General features: G+C 49.2%; 1 protein-coding gene across 1 annotated transcript in view; it reads right to left on the bottom strand.

Moving 5' to 3' along the window:
* Positions 1–1,255: 1,255 nt before the first annotated feature.
* The window catches only part of KIF9 (kinesin family member 9), a 23,052-nt gene continuing 3,533 nt past the window's right edge, over positions 1,256–20,774 (bottom strand). The window contains 19 exon segments of the mRNA XM_039726537.1: positions 1,256–1,460; positions 2,206–2,310; positions 3,058–3,173; positions 4,582–4,761; positions 5,287–5,495; positions 7,856–8,041; positions 9,373–9,485; positions 10,774–10,927; positions 11,325–11,380; positions 11,670–11,774; positions 12,418–12,486; positions 13,524–13,601; positions 14,954–15,018; positions 16,475–16,622; positions 17,342–17,434; positions 17,562–17,645; positions 18,671–18,895; positions 20,161–20,267; positions 20,391–20,556. Coding sequence (XP_039582471.1) covers positions 1,353–1,460; positions 2,206–2,310; positions 3,058–3,173; positions 4,582–4,761; positions 5,287–5,495; positions 7,856–8,041; positions 9,373–9,485; positions 10,774–10,927; positions 11,325–11,380; positions 11,670–11,774; positions 12,418–12,486; positions 13,524–13,601; positions 14,954–15,018; positions 16,475–16,622; positions 17,342–17,434; positions 17,562–17,645; positions 18,671–18,895; positions 20,161–20,267; positions 20,391–20,556 — 2,367 coding nt within the window. The 3' untranslated portion in view covers positions 1,256–1,352.

Genomic DNA, 20,774 nt, shown 5'->3' with positions numbered 1-20,774 from the left:
CCCAATCCCTAGGAGAGCTCCTCCATGGAATGGCGCCAGAGCACTTCAGGAGACCCAGCTGCTCTGGGATGCCTGTTCACATGGAATCCTCCAAACCACATTTACAGCGTCCAATATTGAGATTTCTGGGATTTCCCCAGATTTGGGAGCATGGTGTGGGCAGGAGGGACCCACAGGGATGAGGTGGGAAGCAGAGGAGGGGTGGATATAGGGAAGGACAAAGGAGGGTTTAGTTCCAGTCATGTGGAAATGTTTTCCTGGGAAATCCAGCCTGGCCTGAATTCCCAGCAGCTTTTGGAACCTCTGGAATTGGATCATGACAAGGAAAAGGTGATTTCTGGGATGTTCTCCAATGCCCTTCCAGGGGCCAGGTGCTGTTATGGGGACAGAAGGAAGCTCCAACAAATTCAAACAAACTGAGCACCGTGGATCCATTCCCTTTCCCAGTTCTCCATGGAACTGGGGGTGACCTGGGGAAGATCTGGGGTGCCTGGATTCGGGATGCTCCTGCCATGGCTGGCGCTGGTTTTGGCAGCGGGATGTTCCTGACAGCTGGGGGGTGTTGACTTTGGGCCTTTCAGCATTCTCCATCCAGATCCCAAATCCTTCTGAGGGGCTGGAGGGGCTCATCCTGGAGAAGAGGAGGCTCAGGGGGCACCTTCTGGCTCCTGCAGTTCCCTGGAAGGAGGTTGGAGCCAGGAGGGGTTGGGCTCTGCTCTCAGGGCACAGGACAAGAGGGAAGGGCCTCAAGGGCAGGCTCAGGTGGATATTGGGAATGTTCCTCCTGGAAAGGGCTCTCCAGCCTGGCCCAGCTGCCCGGGGCAGAGGTGCAGTCCCCATCCCTGGAGGGATTTAAAAACCCTGTGGATGTGGCACTTGGGGACATGGTCAGGGTTGGTTTTGGCAGTGCTGAGGAATGGTGGGACTTGATCTTGGAGGGCTTTTCCAACCAAAACCATTCCATGACTCCCCAGAAATGAATCTTTGTTTCATTCCCCTCTCCAGGCAGATCCAACAGGCCAAGCCATGACTTGTTGCTCCAATGGGAACAAGCCCAGGAGAGCTCCAGCTCCAGCACCAGCAAAGAGGGCATCAGGAGCAGCCTGGGTTACCCACAGCAACCTCTGTGCTGTGATCCTGCCTTTTCCAGAGGCTCAGGAAAACAAGAGGTGCTGTTGGAAGTGCCTGGCTCGTGTCCTGTCCAAACAGTGCCATCGATTCCCAGTAACTCCCTGCCTGCCCAAAGGTTGGGTGGTTCACTTTTCCTGCTGTTTATTTTTATAAATCAATGGTGGACACGATCAGGAGGCGCTTCCTGAGGTGGCATTCCTTGGGGAATGCTGGGATCCAGGCTATGTGATGGGCAGGAAGGACAGGGCTTTCTTCTTCTCAGCAGCCGGGACCAGTCCGGGTTTCCTGTGCATTTTCCGGAGCGCTGCCGTGGTGGTGTTGAAGGTTTGCTGGGAACAGGGAACACAAAGGGATCACTGAGCTCAGCTCGGCTCTCAGAGCACAGTTCTCACCTGTAAAAACTTTTTTTCCTGAAAAATAAAACCAAATGCCTTCTCAGACATTCCAGGCGGTGCTGGGAAGAGCTGGGAGAATCCCCATCACAGCAGCACTGCTCTGCTGAGAGCAGATCCCAGCAGGCTCCAAGGGGAGGACAGGAATCCCTAGGAAATTCTCCAGAGCACTGAAAAGATGTTTGAGAGGTTTTCGTGGAATCCCAGAATTATTTCAGTTGAAAAGGACCTTAAGGCTTATCTCAATAAGGTGAGACAGAGACACCTTCCACTATTCCAGGCTCCAAGCTCCATCCAGCCTGGCCTTGGACACTTCCAGGGATCCAGGGGCAGCCACAGCTGCTCTGGGAATTTCTCTCCAGTCTCTCTCCACCCTCCCAGCCAGGAATTCCTTCCCAATATCCCATCCATCCCTGCCCTCTGGCAGTGGCAGCCATTCCCTGTGTCCTGCCCCTCCATCCCTTGTCCCTCTCCAGCTTTTTAGGGCCTGGAAGGGCTCTGAGGTCTCTGGAGCCTTCTCCAGGTGAACATTCCCAGCTCTCTCTGGGTGAATTCAGGTTGGACAGGGCTTGGAGCACCCTGGGATAGTGGAAGGTGTCTGTGCCCATGGCAGGGGCTGGGACTGGATGATCCTGAAGGTCCCTTCCATCCCAGTCCATTCTGGGATTCTCCCTGGGGTTACCTTTTGATCTGTCTTCATCCTGGCCCTGTAGAAGGACACGGAGCTCGGGCAGTCTGGCAGCGCCGTCTCCTGCACCCGCTCAAACTTGTCCTGCACGTCTTCATCCTGCCAGGGAAAAGCATCCCATGTGCAAAACACACACCTGCACACCTGGGACAGCCATCCCTTTTGTGGCACCAAACACCAACTCAGCCAGGAAAACCCTGGAAGTGAGAGGTTCCCCTTTCCACACCTTGGAGGAGCAGCTTTGGGCAGGGCTTTGAGCAAAAACCTGTGAGGGTTGGGATTTTCCCACAGGAAAAATGAACATTCCCAGCCTTGCTCCAGCCCTGCAGCAGCTTCAGGTCCTTGTGCTGTTGGATCTGGGGCAGCTCTGCAGGTGGGGTCTCACCTGAGGTGCAGAATTCCCCCTTCTGGTCACACTCAGGTGCAGAATTCCCCTTTCTGGTCGCACTTTTTAGATGCATGGGGAGTTGGACAGAAAAGTGCTTTTCAGGATGAGAAAAGACCCAGGTCCCCACATGGCTCCTGCCACAGGGCTGGTGCTGACCAGTGCCACAAGAGTTTGCTGCAAACCTGAGATCCCACAGGCTGGGAATCCAAACACCCCTGCACCCCCAGGCACTTTGCCCAGTTCCTGTTGTTCCACAGATGCCAGGTGCCTCAGTCACTGCCCTGATTTAGTCCCTAAACTGTGAAGGGAATGTGACAGCAGGATATGGCTCCAGATATTCCCTTTGTGCCTCGTTCCTTCTCCTCCTTTTTCTCCTCCTCTTTCCACAGGCTCCCTCATTCCCTCAGCACCCCACTGTTGCTCCTGAGGAGAATCAGCAGAACTCTGGGATAACTCACCAGGCACATGACCCTGTTCACGGGAATCATTCCAGGTCTGATGTTCCCACCAGGCTCCAGAGCTTCCTTCACGTCTTTAGGGAGACGGAAGTTTTCGATGTACCAGATTTCAAACTCTGCAAAGCAAAGAGGGGCAATTAATGGCTGTCATTAATTAACGACCTAAAAGACAGCACGGATTGCTTGTTCCTATGGATCAGGCAGGATCTCAGTGCTCTTAAACCCTCAGACAGGAAGCTCAGAACTCCAGGATTTGGAGTTTGAATGATGGGAAAAGTGAATTTAAGGAGGCTGTTGGCTGTGCTGAGGTGGCCAGGAGGTGGTGGCCAGCTCTGGGGACAGTCCCCTGGCCATGAGAAGGCACCACTCCTGCAGCCCCCAGAATCCCTTTGGAATGGGCAGCACGGCTGGGGCTCACATTTCAATCCCACACACTCCAGCACAGCCATTTGCCATCCCATAATAGGCAGTGAGAACACACAGCAGGTGGGAATTATGTCCTTATTAATCCTGGGCATTTCCCAGGCACTCCACTCCTGATCTGGGTGAGTCCTGGATGTTTGAACAAACAGCAAACATCTGGAGCACCCAAAAATGCCCAACCCAGATCCAACAGGAAGCAGTGGCACAGTTGTGATTGGGTCCTGTTTATCCCTGGAATGATGGGAATGATTATCCCATTTCTTCCTGCGTGGGATGCTCTGATGGATCCAAGCTGTCCCCTGGCAAATGTTGCCATGTGCACAGCATCCAAAATGTTTGGGGCTCTGCAATTCCTACAGGGACTGGCTTCCCTTAGAGGGGCAAATCCAGGGATTCAGCAGGGGCAGTTTGAACCTACAGATTTCAAAGTGGAATTTGCAGGGATTTCCCAGGCAGAGCTGTGGCCAAGCTCCTTTTCCTGATAAGGCTGCAGCTCTGGAAGCTGGAAATCACACAGGGACAGAGGAAATAATGGGAATCCAGAGGCAGAGCCCTGTCCCAGGGCAATTCCTTAACCACTATCTCTATTAAATAAAATCAAGGATGAGATCAGTGTAAGATTCCTTGTGGGAGGCTTTTTCCCCCATGTAGGGGTGGGACCAAGGAGTAGAGGGACATTATCTGCAGTAATTCAGGGTTAGGTCAGAAAACCCCACCTGATTATGGATAAAATCCAGTCTGGAAGGCAACAGGACAAAGGACAACAGAGAATGGTAATTTGGCAAGGGGCTGGAGGGACAGGACACAGAATGGCTCCCACTGCCACAGGGCAGGGATGGATGGCAGATTGGGAAGGAATTCCTGTCTGAGAGGGTGGGGAGAGGCTGGCACAGAGTGCCCAGAGCAGCTGTGGCTGCCCCTGGATCCCTGGCAGTGCCCAAGGCCAGGCTGGACAGGGCTTGGAGCAGTCTGGGACAGTGGGAAGGGACTGGAACTGGATAAGCTTCAAGGTCCCTTCCAACCCAAACCATTCTGGGATCCCATGATGTTTGGGAGTGCTCCAGTCTGAGTTTATCCCTGCTGAGCCCTGGTGCCCTGTACCTGAGATGAGCTTTTTCCTGCACTTATCCACGAGGTGCTGGCAGTACTGGACCTCTGCCTTCAGGTCCTGCAGCTCAGCAAAGCCAGCCCTGTGCTCCTCCTTCAGCTCCTTCAGCTTCACGATGAGGGAGAACTCCTTCTCATCGATGATCACCCGTCCTTTCTCATCCGTGTATTCTCCTGCAGAGGGAGAAAAGGAAGGGAAGCTTCTGGTGAGGGTGGAGAGCAGGGACAGGGCTCTGCAGGTGTCACACCTGATGGAGGGTCTGACTTGGCTCCCAGGGGGAAAATCCCTGGGATTGCTTGGATGGGATATTGGGAAGGAATTCCTGGCTGGGAGGGTTGGGAGGCACAGGGTGCCCAGGGAAGCTGTGGCTGCTCCTGGATCCCTGGCAGTGCCCCAGGCCAGGCTGGATTTGATTTTGGGATAGTGGAAGGTGTCCCTGTCCATGGCAGGGGTGGAGTGGGATGATCCTTAACATCCCTTCCAACCAAAAGTGTTCTGGAATTCTGTGACCACCCAAAACTGCTCTGGAACCTGGAAATCACATCGGGACAGAGGAAATATTGGGAATCCAGAGGCAAACCCTATCCCAGAGCAATTCCTTAACCACCACCTCTATTAAATTAAATCAAATCAAGGATGAGATCTGGATGAGAGCTCCAAGCCCAGAGCTCCATCCCTGTCCCGTGCTGCCTCCTCACCCCCCTGCCTCCTCTTCCTCTTCTGAGCCTCCAGAGCTTCCTTGATTGCCTCAATCTGCTCCTTGAGGCCATTGATCTTCCATGCCACAGAGTGGATTCCCTTCTTCCTGGCAATGAGGATCCTCTTGTTCTCCCTGAAGATCCGGTGGATCTCCTGTCCAGCCTCCTTCTTAAACACCTCAAACGCCTTTTCCTTGGACAGAGAGGGCCTGAAAGCAGACACAGACACAGGAGCTCACTCTGTCCTGCCCTGCAGCGTGCACTGAATGATTCAGGCTGGAAAACCTCTCCAAGACTGAGTCCAAGCATCCCCCAGCACTGCCAAGGCCACCCCTGACCGTGTCCCCAAGTGCCACATCCATATGGATGTCACATCCCTCCAGGGATGAGGAACCAGCACTGTCCTGGGCAGCTGGGCCACATCTGGACAGCCCCTTCCAGGAGGAACATTCCCAATTTCCACCCTGAGCTCCCCTGGCCCAGCCTGAGGCCGTTCCCTCTCCTCCTGTCCCTGTTCCCTGGAGCACAGCCTGACCCCCCTGGCTGTCCCCTCCTGGCAGGAGTTGTGCAGAGCCACAAGGTCCCCCCTGAGCCTCCTTTTCTCCAGGCTCAGCCCCTTTCCATCCCTCTCAGCCCCTCCTGGGACTCCAGACCCTCCCCAGTTCCATTCCCTGGACATGCTCCAGCCCCTCAGTGTGGTGAGGGGCCCAGAACTCAGCTCAGGATTTGAGGTGTGGCCCCCCCAGTCCTTGGGAATAGTCAGAGCTGAGGTTTGATGGGATTTCATTGGGATCCTTTGGGGTCCCTGGCACTGTTCCCATGCCCACCCAACACCCACTGTCCCCCAGGCAGCTCCCAGAACAAAGCTCTTCACACAGACACAATATTCCTCAGGAGATGCCTCAGAACTGAGTATTCCCTGGAAAGCCAGCCTTTCATGGCTTGAATTTTCACCAAAATAATGGATATTGTTCCTCCCTATTGTTAAACAAATGCCTGTGCTCTGCCCGTGCTGCATTCCCAGCAGGATCAGCTCCCTCTGGAGCCAAACCCCACAGCTCCAAGCACTGGCCAGCTCCACAGCACTGCTGCCATGCCTTGCAAATCCTGCCTGTTTTCCAAGTCAGAATTCCAAACGTTGTTCCTGACTTTTCTGTGAAATGGCTTTGATGCCAGCATGTGCCAGTGAACACCTGGTGTGGTTCCAGTGTGAGCCACCCCAGGCAAAAAAAAGGAGAATGTCACAGTCCACAGCTGCTGCTGTGTGCTGGTGATATTCCTGGAGAGCAGGGTGGGTTTGGGAGCAGAAGATAAAAACAGAAAATCATGGAATAATTTGGGTTGGAGGAGACCTTAAAGCTCATCTTGTTCCAAGGCAGGTGCCCAGAGGGCTCCACATTCCTCACTCCAAACTCCACTCCTGCCTTCCCTGAGTGACCTCTTAAGGGCATTTTCCAGCTCCTGCAGGGCTGTGTGAGCTGGCACGGGCTGTAAACAACAGCCCCTGGGCACAGTGCCACAGCTCCAGCTCCCAGCTGCTGGAAGTGCTCTGGGATGGGCCTCCTGCAGCTGCAGCAGCCTGTCCTGCCAGCCCTGGGGACACAGAGGGACACAAATCCCGTGTGGAGGGCACAGAGGGGATGGAAACGCGGTGAGGAGCTCCAGGAGGGAATTCTGCACCAGCCTCACTGCTCTGCTGCAACCCAGAAACCAGGAAATGGGAATTCTGTCCCTCAGGTGAGACCCCACTGCAGAGCTGCCCCAGATCCAGCAGCACAAGGACCTGGAGCTGCTGCAGGGCTGGAGCCAGGCTGGGAGAGCTGGGAATGTTCTCCTGGAGAGGAGAAGCTCCAGGGAGAGCTCAGAGCCCCTGGCAGGGCCTGAAGGGGCTCCAGGAGAGCTGGAGAGGGACTGGGGACAAGGATGGAGGGACAGGAGCCAGGGAATGGCTCCCACTGCCAGAGGGCAGGGATGGATGGGATATTGGGAATTGGGAATTCCTGGCTGGGATGGAATTCCCAGAGCAGCTGTGGCTGCCCCTGGATCCCTGGCAGTGCCCAAGGCCAGGCTGGACAGGGCTGGGAGCAGCCTGGGACAGTGGGAGGTGTCCCTGCCATGGCAGGGCGTAGAATGGGATAATCCCTAAATTCCCTTCCAACCCAAGCCAGCCTGGAATTCCATGATTCTTTAGCTCCATTTCCATGACTGTGGGGATTTCTGGCTGCATGTGAGGTCTCCCTGCAGTTTTCCCACTCACCAAAGGGATGCTGCAGTTTTCCGAGATTAAAGAACTAAATGAATATAATAAAATTAAATTAAAATTAAATAAATTAAATTAATTGAGGTTTTTAAATATTCAAGAGCACATGGTCAGGGCAGAGCTGGAAGCACAGAGTGACCCCCACCACCATCACTTGGAGCTCAGAGGGCTCCCACCAACCCTCCTGTCCTGTATTCCTGAATATCCAAATCTCTCTCCCCTTTGCCTTGGAGCTGCACTCAGGGAACACAATCCATTGTAAAGCACCCTCTAGAAAATGGGATTTACTCCCTCCCAGGGAAAACCTACTTGAGGTTCTGGGAATCCTCTGAAGATGGGGTTGAGGACTCTTCATCACCCTCCTGGTAACCTCCTCCTTCCTCTTCCTTTTCTTCTTCCTCTTCCTCTTCCTCCTCCAGATCCTCGATGGGGCTTTTGGATAGTGAGGATTCATCCTGACCTATCTCACGAGGAGGGCTCCTAATTCTTTCCTTCCTGACGGGGGGGGAAAGACAAACCAGATTCATTAATTGCTTCACCAGAGGGATCTGGAACCAAAACACGCTGAGGGTTTGGCTTTGCTGAGTTCAAAGCTGATCTGAGGTAGCTTCTGCCAAAGTTTGCAGGGAAATTATCCACTGGCAAGGAGTGAAATCAGCCTTGTTCCCATAAATCTTTCATCCTCAGGGTGGAGGACCTGCCCTGGATCCTGTGGGATACAGGCCAGGCTGGGGAGCTCTCCTGAGGAGGATCCCAAGGAGAGCAGTCCCACCCTGCCCACCTTTGGGCTCACCTGGACAAAGACTAACTCTATCCAAAAGGAATCCCCAAGGATTTGATCCAGCCCCACGTTTAAACCAAGCCTGGCTCCCTGCTCCTTTCCCTCCACAAACCCCTCCAGCACCAACTGCAGCAAAAAGAAACAGAATCATCATGGAGTCATGGAATGGGTTTAGTTGGAAGGGACCTTAAACACATCCCAATCCACCCCTGGCATGGCAGGGACAGCTCCCACTGTCCCAGGCTGCTCCAAACCAAATCCAGCCTGGCCTGGGCACTGCCAGGGATCCAGGGGCAGCCACAGCTGCTCTGGGCACCCTGTGCCAGGGCCTGCCCACCCTCCCAGGGGATTTGTTCCTAAGGAATGGTGTGATGAGGAGAGTGGGATTTGGAACACAGGCAGGGGAGTGTTTGCCACAGCTCCTGAAAGCAGAACAGCAGAGCCCAGGGGTCACATGCACACCAAAGCCTTGGTGGTTCCTCTGCTCTCTCCACGAGGACTTTGGGGAAATGTCAGGGAGGAACCAAGCAGGGTTTACTTCTGCAAACTGAAGGCTCTTCCTCTGCTCAGGACTGGCTGCTTCCTCCTTCCCTCCCCAAATCTCTGCTGCTCCTCTGGCAGCTCCCTCCACTCCTTCCTCCATGGGCTGCACATTCCTGCCTGGGCACTGCCAAGTGCTGGGTCCTGAACTTGGGGCACCCCAAGGATTGGGGACAGCAGCTGGGAGAGGCCCTGAGAGGGACAGGAGCTGCCAGGGAACAGGGGCAGGACAAGGGAAACAACCCCAAGCTGGGCCAGGGGAGTTCTGGTTGGATATGGGGAAAATTCCTTCCCCAAAAAGGCTCTCCAGGCCTGGCACAGCTGCCCAGGACAGTGGTGGAATCCCCATCCCTGGAGGGATTTAAATCCCTGTGGATGTGGCACTTGGGGACATGGTGAGGGGTGGGTTGGACTCAATGATCTGGGAGGGCTTTTCCAATCTTGACAATTCCACGATTCCATGATTATCAGAGGTGAAGGAGAGGCATGTGACTGCTTGACTCACTCATCAGCTTCCTTCTCCCCATCAGCAATGGGGGATGTGGGAGGACTTCCAATCTCAATAGTCCCTGCATCATCCTCCTGATCCGAATCCTCATCCTGGTCAACTGTACTTTCCTGGAAAAGAAAGGAATATTCCATTGGTGCACATCCTGGAGGCACAGAAAGGAAACATGGAAACACAGAGGAATATCCCATTTGTGGATACCAGGAACCACAGAAAGGAAACATAGAAACACAGAGGAATATCCCATCCTGGAAGCACAGAAAGGAAACATGGAAACACAAAGGAATATCTCATTTCTGGACACCAGGAAGCACAGAAAGGAAATATGGAAACACAGAGGAATATCCCATTTGTGGACACCATGGAAGCACAGAAAGGAAACATGGAACCAGAAAGGAATATCCCACCCTGGAAGCACAGAAAGGAAACATGGAAACACAAAGGAATATCCCATTTGTGGATACCAGGAAGCACAGAAAGGAAACATGGAAACACAGAGGAATATCCCACCCTGGAAGCACAGAAAGGAAACATGGAAACACAGAGGAATATCCCATTTGTGGACACCATGGAAGCACAGAAAGGAAATATGGAAACACAGAAGAATATCCCATTTGTGGACACCAGGAAGCACAGAAAGGAAACATGGAAACACAGAGGAATATCCCATTTGTGGACACCATGGAAGCTGTCCAGGCCTCACCCAGCAGTTCTTCCATCCCCTGGAACAGCTTAATGTGGGAATGAAAAACTGTGTGAGAGCCCACAGGAGGATTTATGGATTAGGTGGGATTTATACACTTGGCTCCAGACATTATAAGGATTAAAAAGGGATTTCAGCAGAGGCAGGGCCTCACCTTCTTCAACCCAGTGACACAGATCCCTTTGGTAATTGCATTGTACAGGACATTGAGGGGGCTTTAAACTGAAAGGGGCACTGTTTATATGGGATATTGGGAAGCAATTCCTGGCTGGGAGGGTAGGGAGACCCTGGAATGGAATTCCCAGAGCAGCTGTGGCTGCCCCTGAGTCCCTGGAAGTGCTCAAGGCCAGGCTGGGTTTGGTTTGGAGCAACCTGAGATAGTGGGAAGTGTCCCTGCCCATGGAATAGGATGATCTTCAATGTTCCTTCCAACCCAAACCTATCTGGGATTCTAATTCCAACTTCCTTAATTATTCTATGCAGATAAAGGGTCAAATTAATCCCCCTGCTGCCAGGAATTCCTCTTTGTTAATGGTACATCTCTGCTCTGGACACATTTTTTTACAAACTCACCCCCAGTGACATTTCCGAGTTTGATTTTAACAGGGAAAAATCCTCTTTATACCATTCCCATTCTGGCACAAAGGAGCCAGCTCCCAGGTGGATCCTGGGCCAGGCCAAGCCCCAGGCATTACCGTGCCCTCCTGCTCCTCCTCCTCCTCCTCCTGCTGCTCCTCAGCCTCCTCCAAACGCAGATCAGAGTCTGAGCTAGACTCAGAGTCAGACCCAACCATGCGTCCCAGCCCGTACTTGTTCCAGAACCTGCTCTCCACCTCTTCTGCCTGTTGGCTAAGGAAAAAACAGCCCTTTAGGAGCCCTTTCCCATCTGTGATCCCTGCCAAAGGCAGTGCCCAAAGAAAACCCCCTTTTACCCGTGGTTTTATCCCTCAACAGCCCTCCCAGGCTTCCCATAATAACCCTTCTCCACGTTCTCCCTCTCCTTTTCCATGACATTCCTTTAGGGCTCTTTAACATTAAAGCTTTTTGATGGTTATTTTAATACTTTTCAGGACATTTAATGGTCCACATCAAACCATGCTAACTCTGCTCAGTCCCATCCCCTTGTTTGAACCTTTAATCCAGGGCTTGGAGCAGCCTGGGATAGTGGGAGGTGTCCCTGCCCTTGGAATGGGATGGTCCTTAAAGTTCTTCCCAACCCAAACCACTCCAGGATTTCTGGACTTACCTTAAAATCACTTTGAACTGTCTAAAAACCTCCTGGATCTGTCTGACATTCACAATCTGAGGAAGAGAGGTACAAAGCCATAAATTTTGGTATTAATTATACAAAGGAGTTAAAAAAAATCAGTTTAAAGGGTTTTAAGATTAAGGAAAATACTTTCAGAGCCTCCAAATCAGCAAAAATGGAATGAAAACATGCTACAGACTTAGCAAAGCAAAAAGAAATTAAATTACAATTCTGTAGTGGCTTTGGGGTGAAAAACAGCCTCTTTAAAAGACATTGTCACTGCTCCTCTCTTGGAGACAAGAGGATGGAATCAGGATTTAAGCTCTTTTTCTCACTACTTACATCGATTTCCTCAATGACTCCTCTGAGGTATTTCTGGACTTGGGATCTGATTTCTGCTCTCTGGGCTGTAGTCAGGGGGCTGTAAGTCATCAAGGAATTATTTGCCTAAAAAACCCCAAAAGATTGGAAAACTGAAAATCAGGAGTTACAAACAGCTGAGGGAGCCCGTGAGAACAACAGGGACAAAGCTTTGGGCAGGTGCTGTCGTGGTGGCACAAGGAGTGAGGGTTTTAAACTAAAATCAGGATGGATTTAAGGAAGGAATTGTTCCCTGGGAGGGTGGGCAGGCCCTGGCACAGGTGCCCAGAGCAGTTGTGGCTGCCCCTGGATCCCTGGCAGTGCCCAAGGCCAGGCTGGACAGGGCTGGGAGCAGCCTGGGACAGTGGGAGGTGTCCCTGCCATGGCAGGGGTGGCACTGGGTTGGCTTTTAGGTCCCTTCCAACCCAAACCATTCTGGAATTCTGTGATTCCACTGCTCTGGCAAACACCTGGAATTGCTGTGCCCATTTCTGCTTGGGACTCTCATCACCTGACTGGGCAGGAGATGGGATTTGGGAGCAACCAACCAACAGAAGAGCTTCAAGAGTCTGGAAAAAACCCAAACCCCATCTCCAGTGGCTGGGGATTGAAATTCCAACCCCAACCCTCTGTGTGGGATCTTCAGGGGTTTCCCCAAGCCCCAGAGGATGGTGCTGGGAGCAGAGGGAAGGACACAAGCCCACTGGACAATGAGTTCAGTGCTCCTCACCAAGTGGTCCTGCATGGTCAGCTCTTGCTTCAGGAGCTGGATCTCCTCCTCCAGAGCCTTCACTGATGCCTAGCAGGGGAAAAAAGGGTGAGCAAACCACTGAATCATATTGGGGGAAAAACAAAACCTGCTAAAAGCAGCACAAAATTGGCTGCTGGAGAATATCCCAGCTGGATCCCAGCTCCCCCAGGGAATCAGTGGGTCTGGAAATCAGTTTGATTTCCCTTTCATTAGGTCCCTACAGGACAGTTTCTGCTGGGTCCTGCCTGCAGAGCCTGCCCAAGCCATCACTGCTTTTTCATGGCATCATTTCCTGGTCTGGAATTGCAGGGACCATCAAATCCCAGGATCTGGGATATTATCCTGGAAGCCAAGCATTGTGCAGGGCTCACCTCTGCCCCTACTCAGCAGCTCTGGCAGTAACTGGGACAAAGGAGAGATTTTCCTGTGCTGGATTTGACTGAATTTCTCCCTAACATGGAATATCTTCAAGGATTCACTTTTTGAAATGTGTTTCCAGAAAGGTGAGCACAAAAATCTTGGGATTCAGGGAGAAGTGGGCACTGTGCTGCTTTGCAGTGACTTCTGGAGCACCAAACCACAAAGTTTCCTTCCTATTTCAGCTCCAATTTTCACTCTGAAAGTGCACTCTAATATCCTGTGATCCCTTGCTTTAAATTATTTCCTTAATTACCCAAGTTTTCTAATTGTGGAGAAGCTGTTCTGTTACCAGCAGCAACAGGGATAAAGCTGCAGGAGGAGTGGAGATGATTTCCCTGCATGTCAGGGGAATAATTCACCATAAAATCTCTCTGTTGAGAGCTGAATCTCATCAGAAAAATGTGGGATATGCAGGAGAAAGAATTCCCAGGAAGATGTGACCACCTGCATGGCTGTGCCTTGGACCAGGGAGCTGTAATTAAAAACTATAAAAAGGTTTAACTTTGATCCATTCTATCACCCACCCAAAAGCAGCACTGTCAGCTTGGCTGAGGAAGGGTTATTTGTGAAACTACCTGATTTTCCTCAGGTTTTTCAGGTTGTTGTCCTAAATATGAATGACAAAATGATCACATTCCCCTTCCCCAGGTCCCTGCTGTCCCTACCTCCCTGTAGAAGGGCTCGTTGGGGACAGGCTCTGCTGTCACCCAGTTCATCCTGGTGGCAAAGCGAAGGGAGGACAGCTGGAAAACAAAGGCTGAAGGTAAAGGAGGTCTTGGCAGAAACATCATTTTCCTAATCTTTCCACTTAATTCTATCAGAATTATAGAGAGATATAAAATCTGTGAGTTGTCCCAGGTGATTTCTTGCTGTTTGCTATGGACCCAGCTCACACAGGGGCATTTTCACCCATTTGAGCATTTACAGGTTAAAAAAAAAAACCCCTGGGAGGTTCCTCCCCATTCCTGCTGCAGCAGGGAGCCAGCTCAGCTCTGCTGGGAACTTCCAGGGGGTCCATGGAAACACATTTAATTAATTAATTAATTAATTATAATTATAAGGATGATAATAATACAATATATTATTATTATTATTATTATTATTATTATTATTATTATTATTATTACTATCTCTCCAGTGAAATCTGAGCAGCTCCTCCTGCTCTGCCTCAGGCTCTCATCTGACAGGAGTCTGGATCTGAGCCTTTGGGACAAGGTGAGCTCGAAACACATTTAATTAATTAATTAATTAATTAATTAATTAATTAATTATAATTCTAATGATGATAATAATACAATAAAATCATATTAAATTATATAATTACATTATATTATCCATATATTACTATACATATATTATTAATTATTAGTTATTAATAATAGCAATAGTAATAGTAATAGTCCCAACTCACGGTCTCTTCCAAGTGCTCAGCTTCCCCATAGATGTTTGTCACCAGGACAGTGTTGCAGCTTCCACCTGAGAAAAAAATCATATTAAAAATAAAGCAAATAATAGCATTTTGGGTGATTTTTTGTTGTTGTTTCCTTTCCTGCAGTGTATTTTATTATGTGCTAATTGAAATAGAGGAGAGGTAAAAAATGGAGTTGTATTTTTATTTACAAGCTTTTTAAAAGATAAATCTAATAGTAATAGTAATAGTAATAGTAATAGTAAATTTTGTATTATTGACAATTATTTAAGATTATGTTAATACTTATATTAATGAAAATTATTATTTCTGTCTTTATTATTATTATTGATACATTATTACTAATGTATAATTATATACTATAATGTTCCAATATAATATAATGTAATATAATGTAATATAGTGTAATGTAGTGTAATGTAGTGTAATGTAATGTAATGTAATGTAATGTAATATAATATAATTTTGGATTATTATTATTATTATTATTATTATTATTATTATTATTATTATTATTATTATTATTATTATTACTATCTCTCCAGTGAAATCTGAGCAGCTCCTCCTGCTCTGCCTCAGGCTCTCATCTGACAGGAGTCTGGATCTGAGCCTTTGGGACAAGGTGAGCTCTCCAAAGTTTGGGATGAATTAGGAATTCCAACTCACGGTCTCTTCCAAGTGCTCAGCTTCCCCATAGATGTTTGTCACCAGGACAGTGTTGCAGCTTCCACCTGAGAAAAAAATCATATTAAAAATAAAGCAAATAATAGCATTTTGGGTGATTTTTTGTTGTTGTTTCCTTTCCTGCAGTGTATTTTATTATGTGCTAATTGAAATAGAGGAGAGGTAAAAAATGGAGTTGTATTTTTATTTACAAGCTTTTTAAAAGATAAATCGTTTAATTAAGAAATGATACTTAAATTATTTAAACTTAATAACTAATTGCTTGTGACTCGTAATGTGGATTTTTTTATTTAATTACATAATATGTAATATAATGTAATATATAATATAATGTAATATAATTTTGTAATATAATGTAATGTAATATAATATTTTAATATTATGCCGGGTTTTTTGTCTATTTTCCTGGGTTTTTAGACGGTTTTTTGAATATTTTCCCGGGTGTTTTGTATATTTTCCCGGGTTTGTAGAAGGTTTTTTGAATATTTTCCCAGGTTTTTTTAATATTTTGGCGCATTTTTAGAAGATTTTTGGCGGGTTTTTTGAAGGATATATATATATATAAAATATAATGTAAAAAATATAATATGATAATAAATAACTAATTGCTTGTGACTCGTAATGTGGATTTTTTTATTTAATTACATAATATTATTTAAACTTATGAAGAAGAAGGTGAAGAAGGTAAAGAAGAAGGATTAGCTTCTGTCTTAAAACTTCTATCTTGTTTTATACATATTACTATATTTTAAAACTTTTTTCTACTATGTGATATTACACACTTTGTTTAAATTATGTACATATTATTTTCATTTTATTATTTAATTTTGGGAGTTTTTTCTATGGTTTTAGGTTAAATGTAGTGTTTGCTTGGGGGTTAACACAGAAAGTCTAAAATTTTCAGTAGCCAGGGCGCCAACAGAATCCCAGAATGTTTGGGGTGGAAGGGATTTAGTGATCAGCCAGTGCCACCCCTGCCATGGCAGGGACACCTCCCACTGTGCCAGGCTGCTCCCAGCCCTGTCCAACCTTGGGAACACCCACAGCTGCTCTGGGAACTCCATCCCAGCCAGGAATTCCTGCCCAAGATCCCACCTCAGGCTCCTTTCAGTTTAAAGAAGCACAAAGGACACACCAGGGTGTAACAGTCCCTCCACAGGGCACAGAAAGAGAGGCACAGAGCGACTAAAAAGGTGAAATTCGGGATGAGGATGCAGGAAGAGAATGGGAATAAGAACTCTGAGTTCCTGTGTTGGTAAAAATTCTGTTCCTCAGGATGCTCAGAGCAGCTGTGGCTGCCCCTGGATCCCTGGAAATGTCCAAGGCTGGACACTTGGAGCAGCCTGGGACAGTGGGAGATGTCCCTGCCATGCCAGGGGAGGAATGGATGATCCTTAAGGTTGCTTCCAGCCCAAAGCATTCCAGGATTCCCTGATGAATGATGCTCTCAGGACTTGCCACGGCCATTGCAACACCGGTTTTGCAGGAGCTGTGAGCTCTTACCCAGCGAGTCCTTGAGGACGTGGGTGAGTTTGCTCTGCCTGAAGGGGATGTGCTCCCTCCTGGGATCGGCCAGGGCGATGACCAGCTGCTCCAGGAAGGACAGGGATTTGTTGATGTAGGAGGCCTCCAGCCTCACCTGGCCGTCAGACTGCAGTGGAGAGCAAGAGGAGAAGCTCTGGTCACACACATGGAAGGGAGGGCTCCTCAGCAGGGCACAGCTCTGTTGTTTTGATTCTGATCAATGCAGAACGCCACGGAATCAGGGAATTATGAGGTTGGAAAAGGCCTCTTAGATCGGCCCAACCATTCCCAGCACTGCCAAGGCCACCCCTGACCATGTCCCCAAGTGCCACATCCACAAGGATTTAAATCCCTCCAGCAATGGGGACTGTTTAAGGTCCCTTCCAGCCCAAACCATTCCAGGATCCCCTGATAAATGGTGACCTTAGGACTTGCCATGGCCATTGCAACACCAGTTTTGCAGGAGCTGTGGGGAGTGCCAGCTCTTACCTAGCGAGTCCTTGAGGATGTGGGTGAGTCAAAAGACTGTCCACTGCCCTGTGCAGCTCTGCCAGGGCTGGACAGACTTTTCCAGGAGGAACATTCCCAATTTCCAACCTGAACTTCTCCCTGAAGCCATTTCCTCCTCTCCCTGTTCCCTGGAGCAGAGCCCAACCCTCCCTGGCTGTCCCCTCCTGGCAGGAGCTGTGCAGAGCCACAAGGTCCCCCCTGAGCCCCCTTTTCTCCAGGCTGAGCCCCTTCCCAGCTCCCTCAGCCCTCCTGGGGCTCCAGACCCTCCCCAGCTCTGCTCCCTTCCCTGTTTTTCCAAAGGGACCCCAAGGAACCCGAGGAGCTCCCAGCACTCACCCCAGTCTTGCTCAGCCTCTCAGACCCTGCCAGGTCAATTAAGGTGATTTTAGATTTAAGGCATTTGTGATTTGTGTAATCTCTGGAACGACACTGAGGGAGAGAGGAAGAGAAACTGCACTTAGGGGGCAGACAAAACTGAAATACAGGAAAAAACAAAGATCCCCTTGGATCCCTAGAAAGTTGTGCCAATCCATAGGAGCAAGGCTGGAGCTCTCACCTCAATGTACACGGTGAAGATGCAGTGGGATCTGGAGGAATTCTTATTCAGGCTGTGCTCTCCTATCACTCTGTTGGTCTCACCCTACCAATGGAGAGAAAATTCCAGGCTCAGCTCATGGAATTGTGGCTTTTTGAGGATAAACCAGGCAACATCTGTGTGGCTCTTTCCATTTCCTGATGGCTGGAAAAGAGCAAAGAGCCCCCCAAGCTTCAAATGGCACTGAAAATTCCCAGAGGTGTGATGGGCAGAGGGATCTGAACATCTGCCAGGAACACAAAGGGATGTTGGAAGGAGCCTTAAAGTCCATCCTATCCAACCCCCTGCCATGGCAGGGACACCTCCCACTGTCCCAGGTGCTCCAAGCCCTGTCCAGCCTGGCCTGGGCACTGCCAGGGATCCAGGGGCAGCCACAGCTGCTCTGGGAATTCCATCCCACCCCCTCCCCACCCTCACAGTCAGGAATTCCTAATTCCCAATCTCCCATCCATCCCTGCCCTCTGGCAGTGGGAGCCATTCCCTGTGTCCTGTCCCTCCATCCTTGTCCCCAGTCCCTCTCCAGCTCTCCTGGAGCCTTCTCCTCTCCAGGTGAGCATTCCCAGCCATCATCATCCTCCTTCTGCTCTTCAAAAAGGAAGAGGCAGCTCCTGCACATTCCAGAGCTCAGGACACCGCTGGGTTATTAAAAAGGACAGAGAAAGATTTTAAGGACAGCAGAAGGCTCTGGGTGAGGATTCACCTCCTGCAGTCAGATCCAGTTATTCATCCCTGCTTTCCTCACCAACTGAAGCATCCATGAGGAAAAGATGCTGAGCTCAGCAATCAAAGCCCCCTCACAAACCTCTCACCCTGAACAACCCTGCTGTCAATTCCAACAGTGCCACGATCACCCCAAACCATCTTTTCTTGCAGCATCTTCCAGAATCCCTCAGCCAGAGATATTTCCCTTGCAAGACCAAGAGTTTGTCAGTTTTTCTCCCCACAACCAAGAAGGGTTCAACGGCTGAACCTCATTCCACCATCTTGGCCCCCCACTCCTGCTTTTCCACCTCCTCCTTCAGCCAGCGCCCACAACCACGGGACTGAAGGGAATATTTGGGTTCTCTTGCCTCAAAAAGGAGCTGCAGAGCCTCCTCCTCGTGGCTGACAGGGTGGATGGAGAGCCCCTTGACATAAATGCCCTGGGGACCATCCATGACAGCCAGCTGGTTGTCCTTGGACCCTCGGCCCAGCGCCGGCGCCAGGAGGTCGAACAAGGCCTCCTTGTAGATCTCCAGGTAGGAAATTCGGACAGTCACCAGGATATTGAGGAATTCTGTGGCTGATTTGAAGATCTGCGCCAAGACAAAGGGTTTGTGTCCATTCACAGGGAGGTTTTTAGTTGTTTGTGGCTTTTCAGTGAAGATATTTGGGCAGATGTTGGTGTAATATAAATGGGTGTGGTATGAGTAGATGTAAGATGTAAACAGAGAAGATATTTGGGTAGATGTTGGTATAAGATATAATTGGGTGTGGTATAAGTAGATGTAAGACATAAACAGAGAATATACAAAAATATATATTTCCTATTAAAAGCAACTTTGGGTAAAGAGTTGTGAAAACTCCTTCTGGCCTTGTCCTGCTTGGAAATCTGAGAATGTGAAATCAGAAGGGTATAAAATATAACTAGATAACAAATATAAATAAACACATTGAGGTGTACACAAGACATCAATTTCTGTAATACAGAGATAGATATTGATAGAGAAATAGTTCTGAACAGCTCCAAGTGCATCTAGGGGTGTGTGGGGCTAAATCTGAGCTCTGAGTGCTCAGCTTGGATTTGGAATTAATGATCTTACAGAAGCATGGAATTCTGGAATGGTTTGGGCTGGAAGGGACCTTAAAGCCCATCCCATCCCACCCCTGCCATGGGCAGGGACACCTTCCAGTGTCCCAGGCTGCTCCCAGCCCTGTCCAGCCTGGCCTTGGGCACTGCCAGGGATCCAGGGGCTGCCACAGCTTCCCTGGGCACCTGTGCCAGTGTCTCTGTGCCTTAGAGATGTTTTTTAATGGTTTTATGGTAAGTTTTAACCTGATTTAGCACAATGGCAGTTTGGGTGGAATGGTTTGGGCTGGAAGGGACCTTAAAGCCCATCCCATCCCACCCCTGCCATGGGCAGGGACCTTCCAGTGTCCCAGGCTGCTCCCAGCCCTGTCCAGCCTGGCCTTGGGCACTGCCAGGGATCCAGGGGCTGCCACAGCTGCTCTGGGCACCTGTGCCAGTGTCTCTGTGCCTTAGAAATGTTTTTTAATGGATTTATGGTAAGTTTTAACCTGATTTAACACAATGGCAGTTTGGAAAACACCTCTTTTGAAGGCTCAGTGACATTTGGGGAGCAGCAAGAACTCAAACAGGAACTAAAGGGGAACAACCTCTGAAAATGACAATAAAACTCCTTTATTCTTTAACCATCATCCCTGGGGTAAAATGAAGGGGGAAAAAAACCACATGAAACTTATTCACTGTGTTCAAACACTTTTCTACCAGCAAGAGGTGATAGAAGAGTGTTGCTTGGTGTTTCTCCCTCCTGTGTCCCCAGCCAGCTGCAGTCAGTACCTGCTGGATAGCTCTGGGGATGATCCCTCTGTTCCTGTACTCAGAGGCTGCTCCTGTCATGGTGTAGGTTTTGCCAGCTCCAGTTTGCCCATAGCACATGATGGTGCCTAAAAAAAACCCCAAAGCAAAAGGATAAACTCAGGAGGGAGCCTCCAACAGAACAGCAAATGGCTCTCTGCTCAAACCCAACCTCTGGTTGTGATCAAAGAATAAGAATTGCAATAAATCACCGTTGTAGCCCTGCAAGGCTTTGCACACCAAGTCCTTTGCCACAGTCTCATAAACCACTTCCTGGGAAGTGTTGTGGAGGAGCCCATCCACCTTGAAGGACCAGTCAGTCTGGGAGTTATTCACAATTCCTCCCCTGGGACTCTTCTGGATGTAGATATCAATGCTCTGCAAGGCAAAAAGAGAGGGAGATCAACTCAACAGCCCCGAGGGTTTTCAGCAGTTCAGGACCTGGGGTTAAGCAGAAAAGGCAGCAGGAATAACAGAGTTATTTTACTGCCTTGGATGGTTCTAGATGTCCTAAAAGTATCTGGTAATGCTCTCAAATTTCTGGTGACAAATATTCTAAATAAGAGGAAATGTGGTTAAGCTCATCTGTTTAACTT

The sequence above is a fragment of the Passer montanus genome, unplaced genomic scaffold (genome assembly GCF_014805655.1).
Source record: "Passer montanus isolate IOZ18808 unplaced genomic scaffold, ASM1480565v1 scaffold59, whole genome shotgun sequence".
NCBI lineage: Eukaryota > Metazoa > Chordata > Aves > Passeriformes > Passeridae > Passer > Passer montanus.
This window is presented reverse-complemented; position numbering and strand designations above follow the sequence as displayed.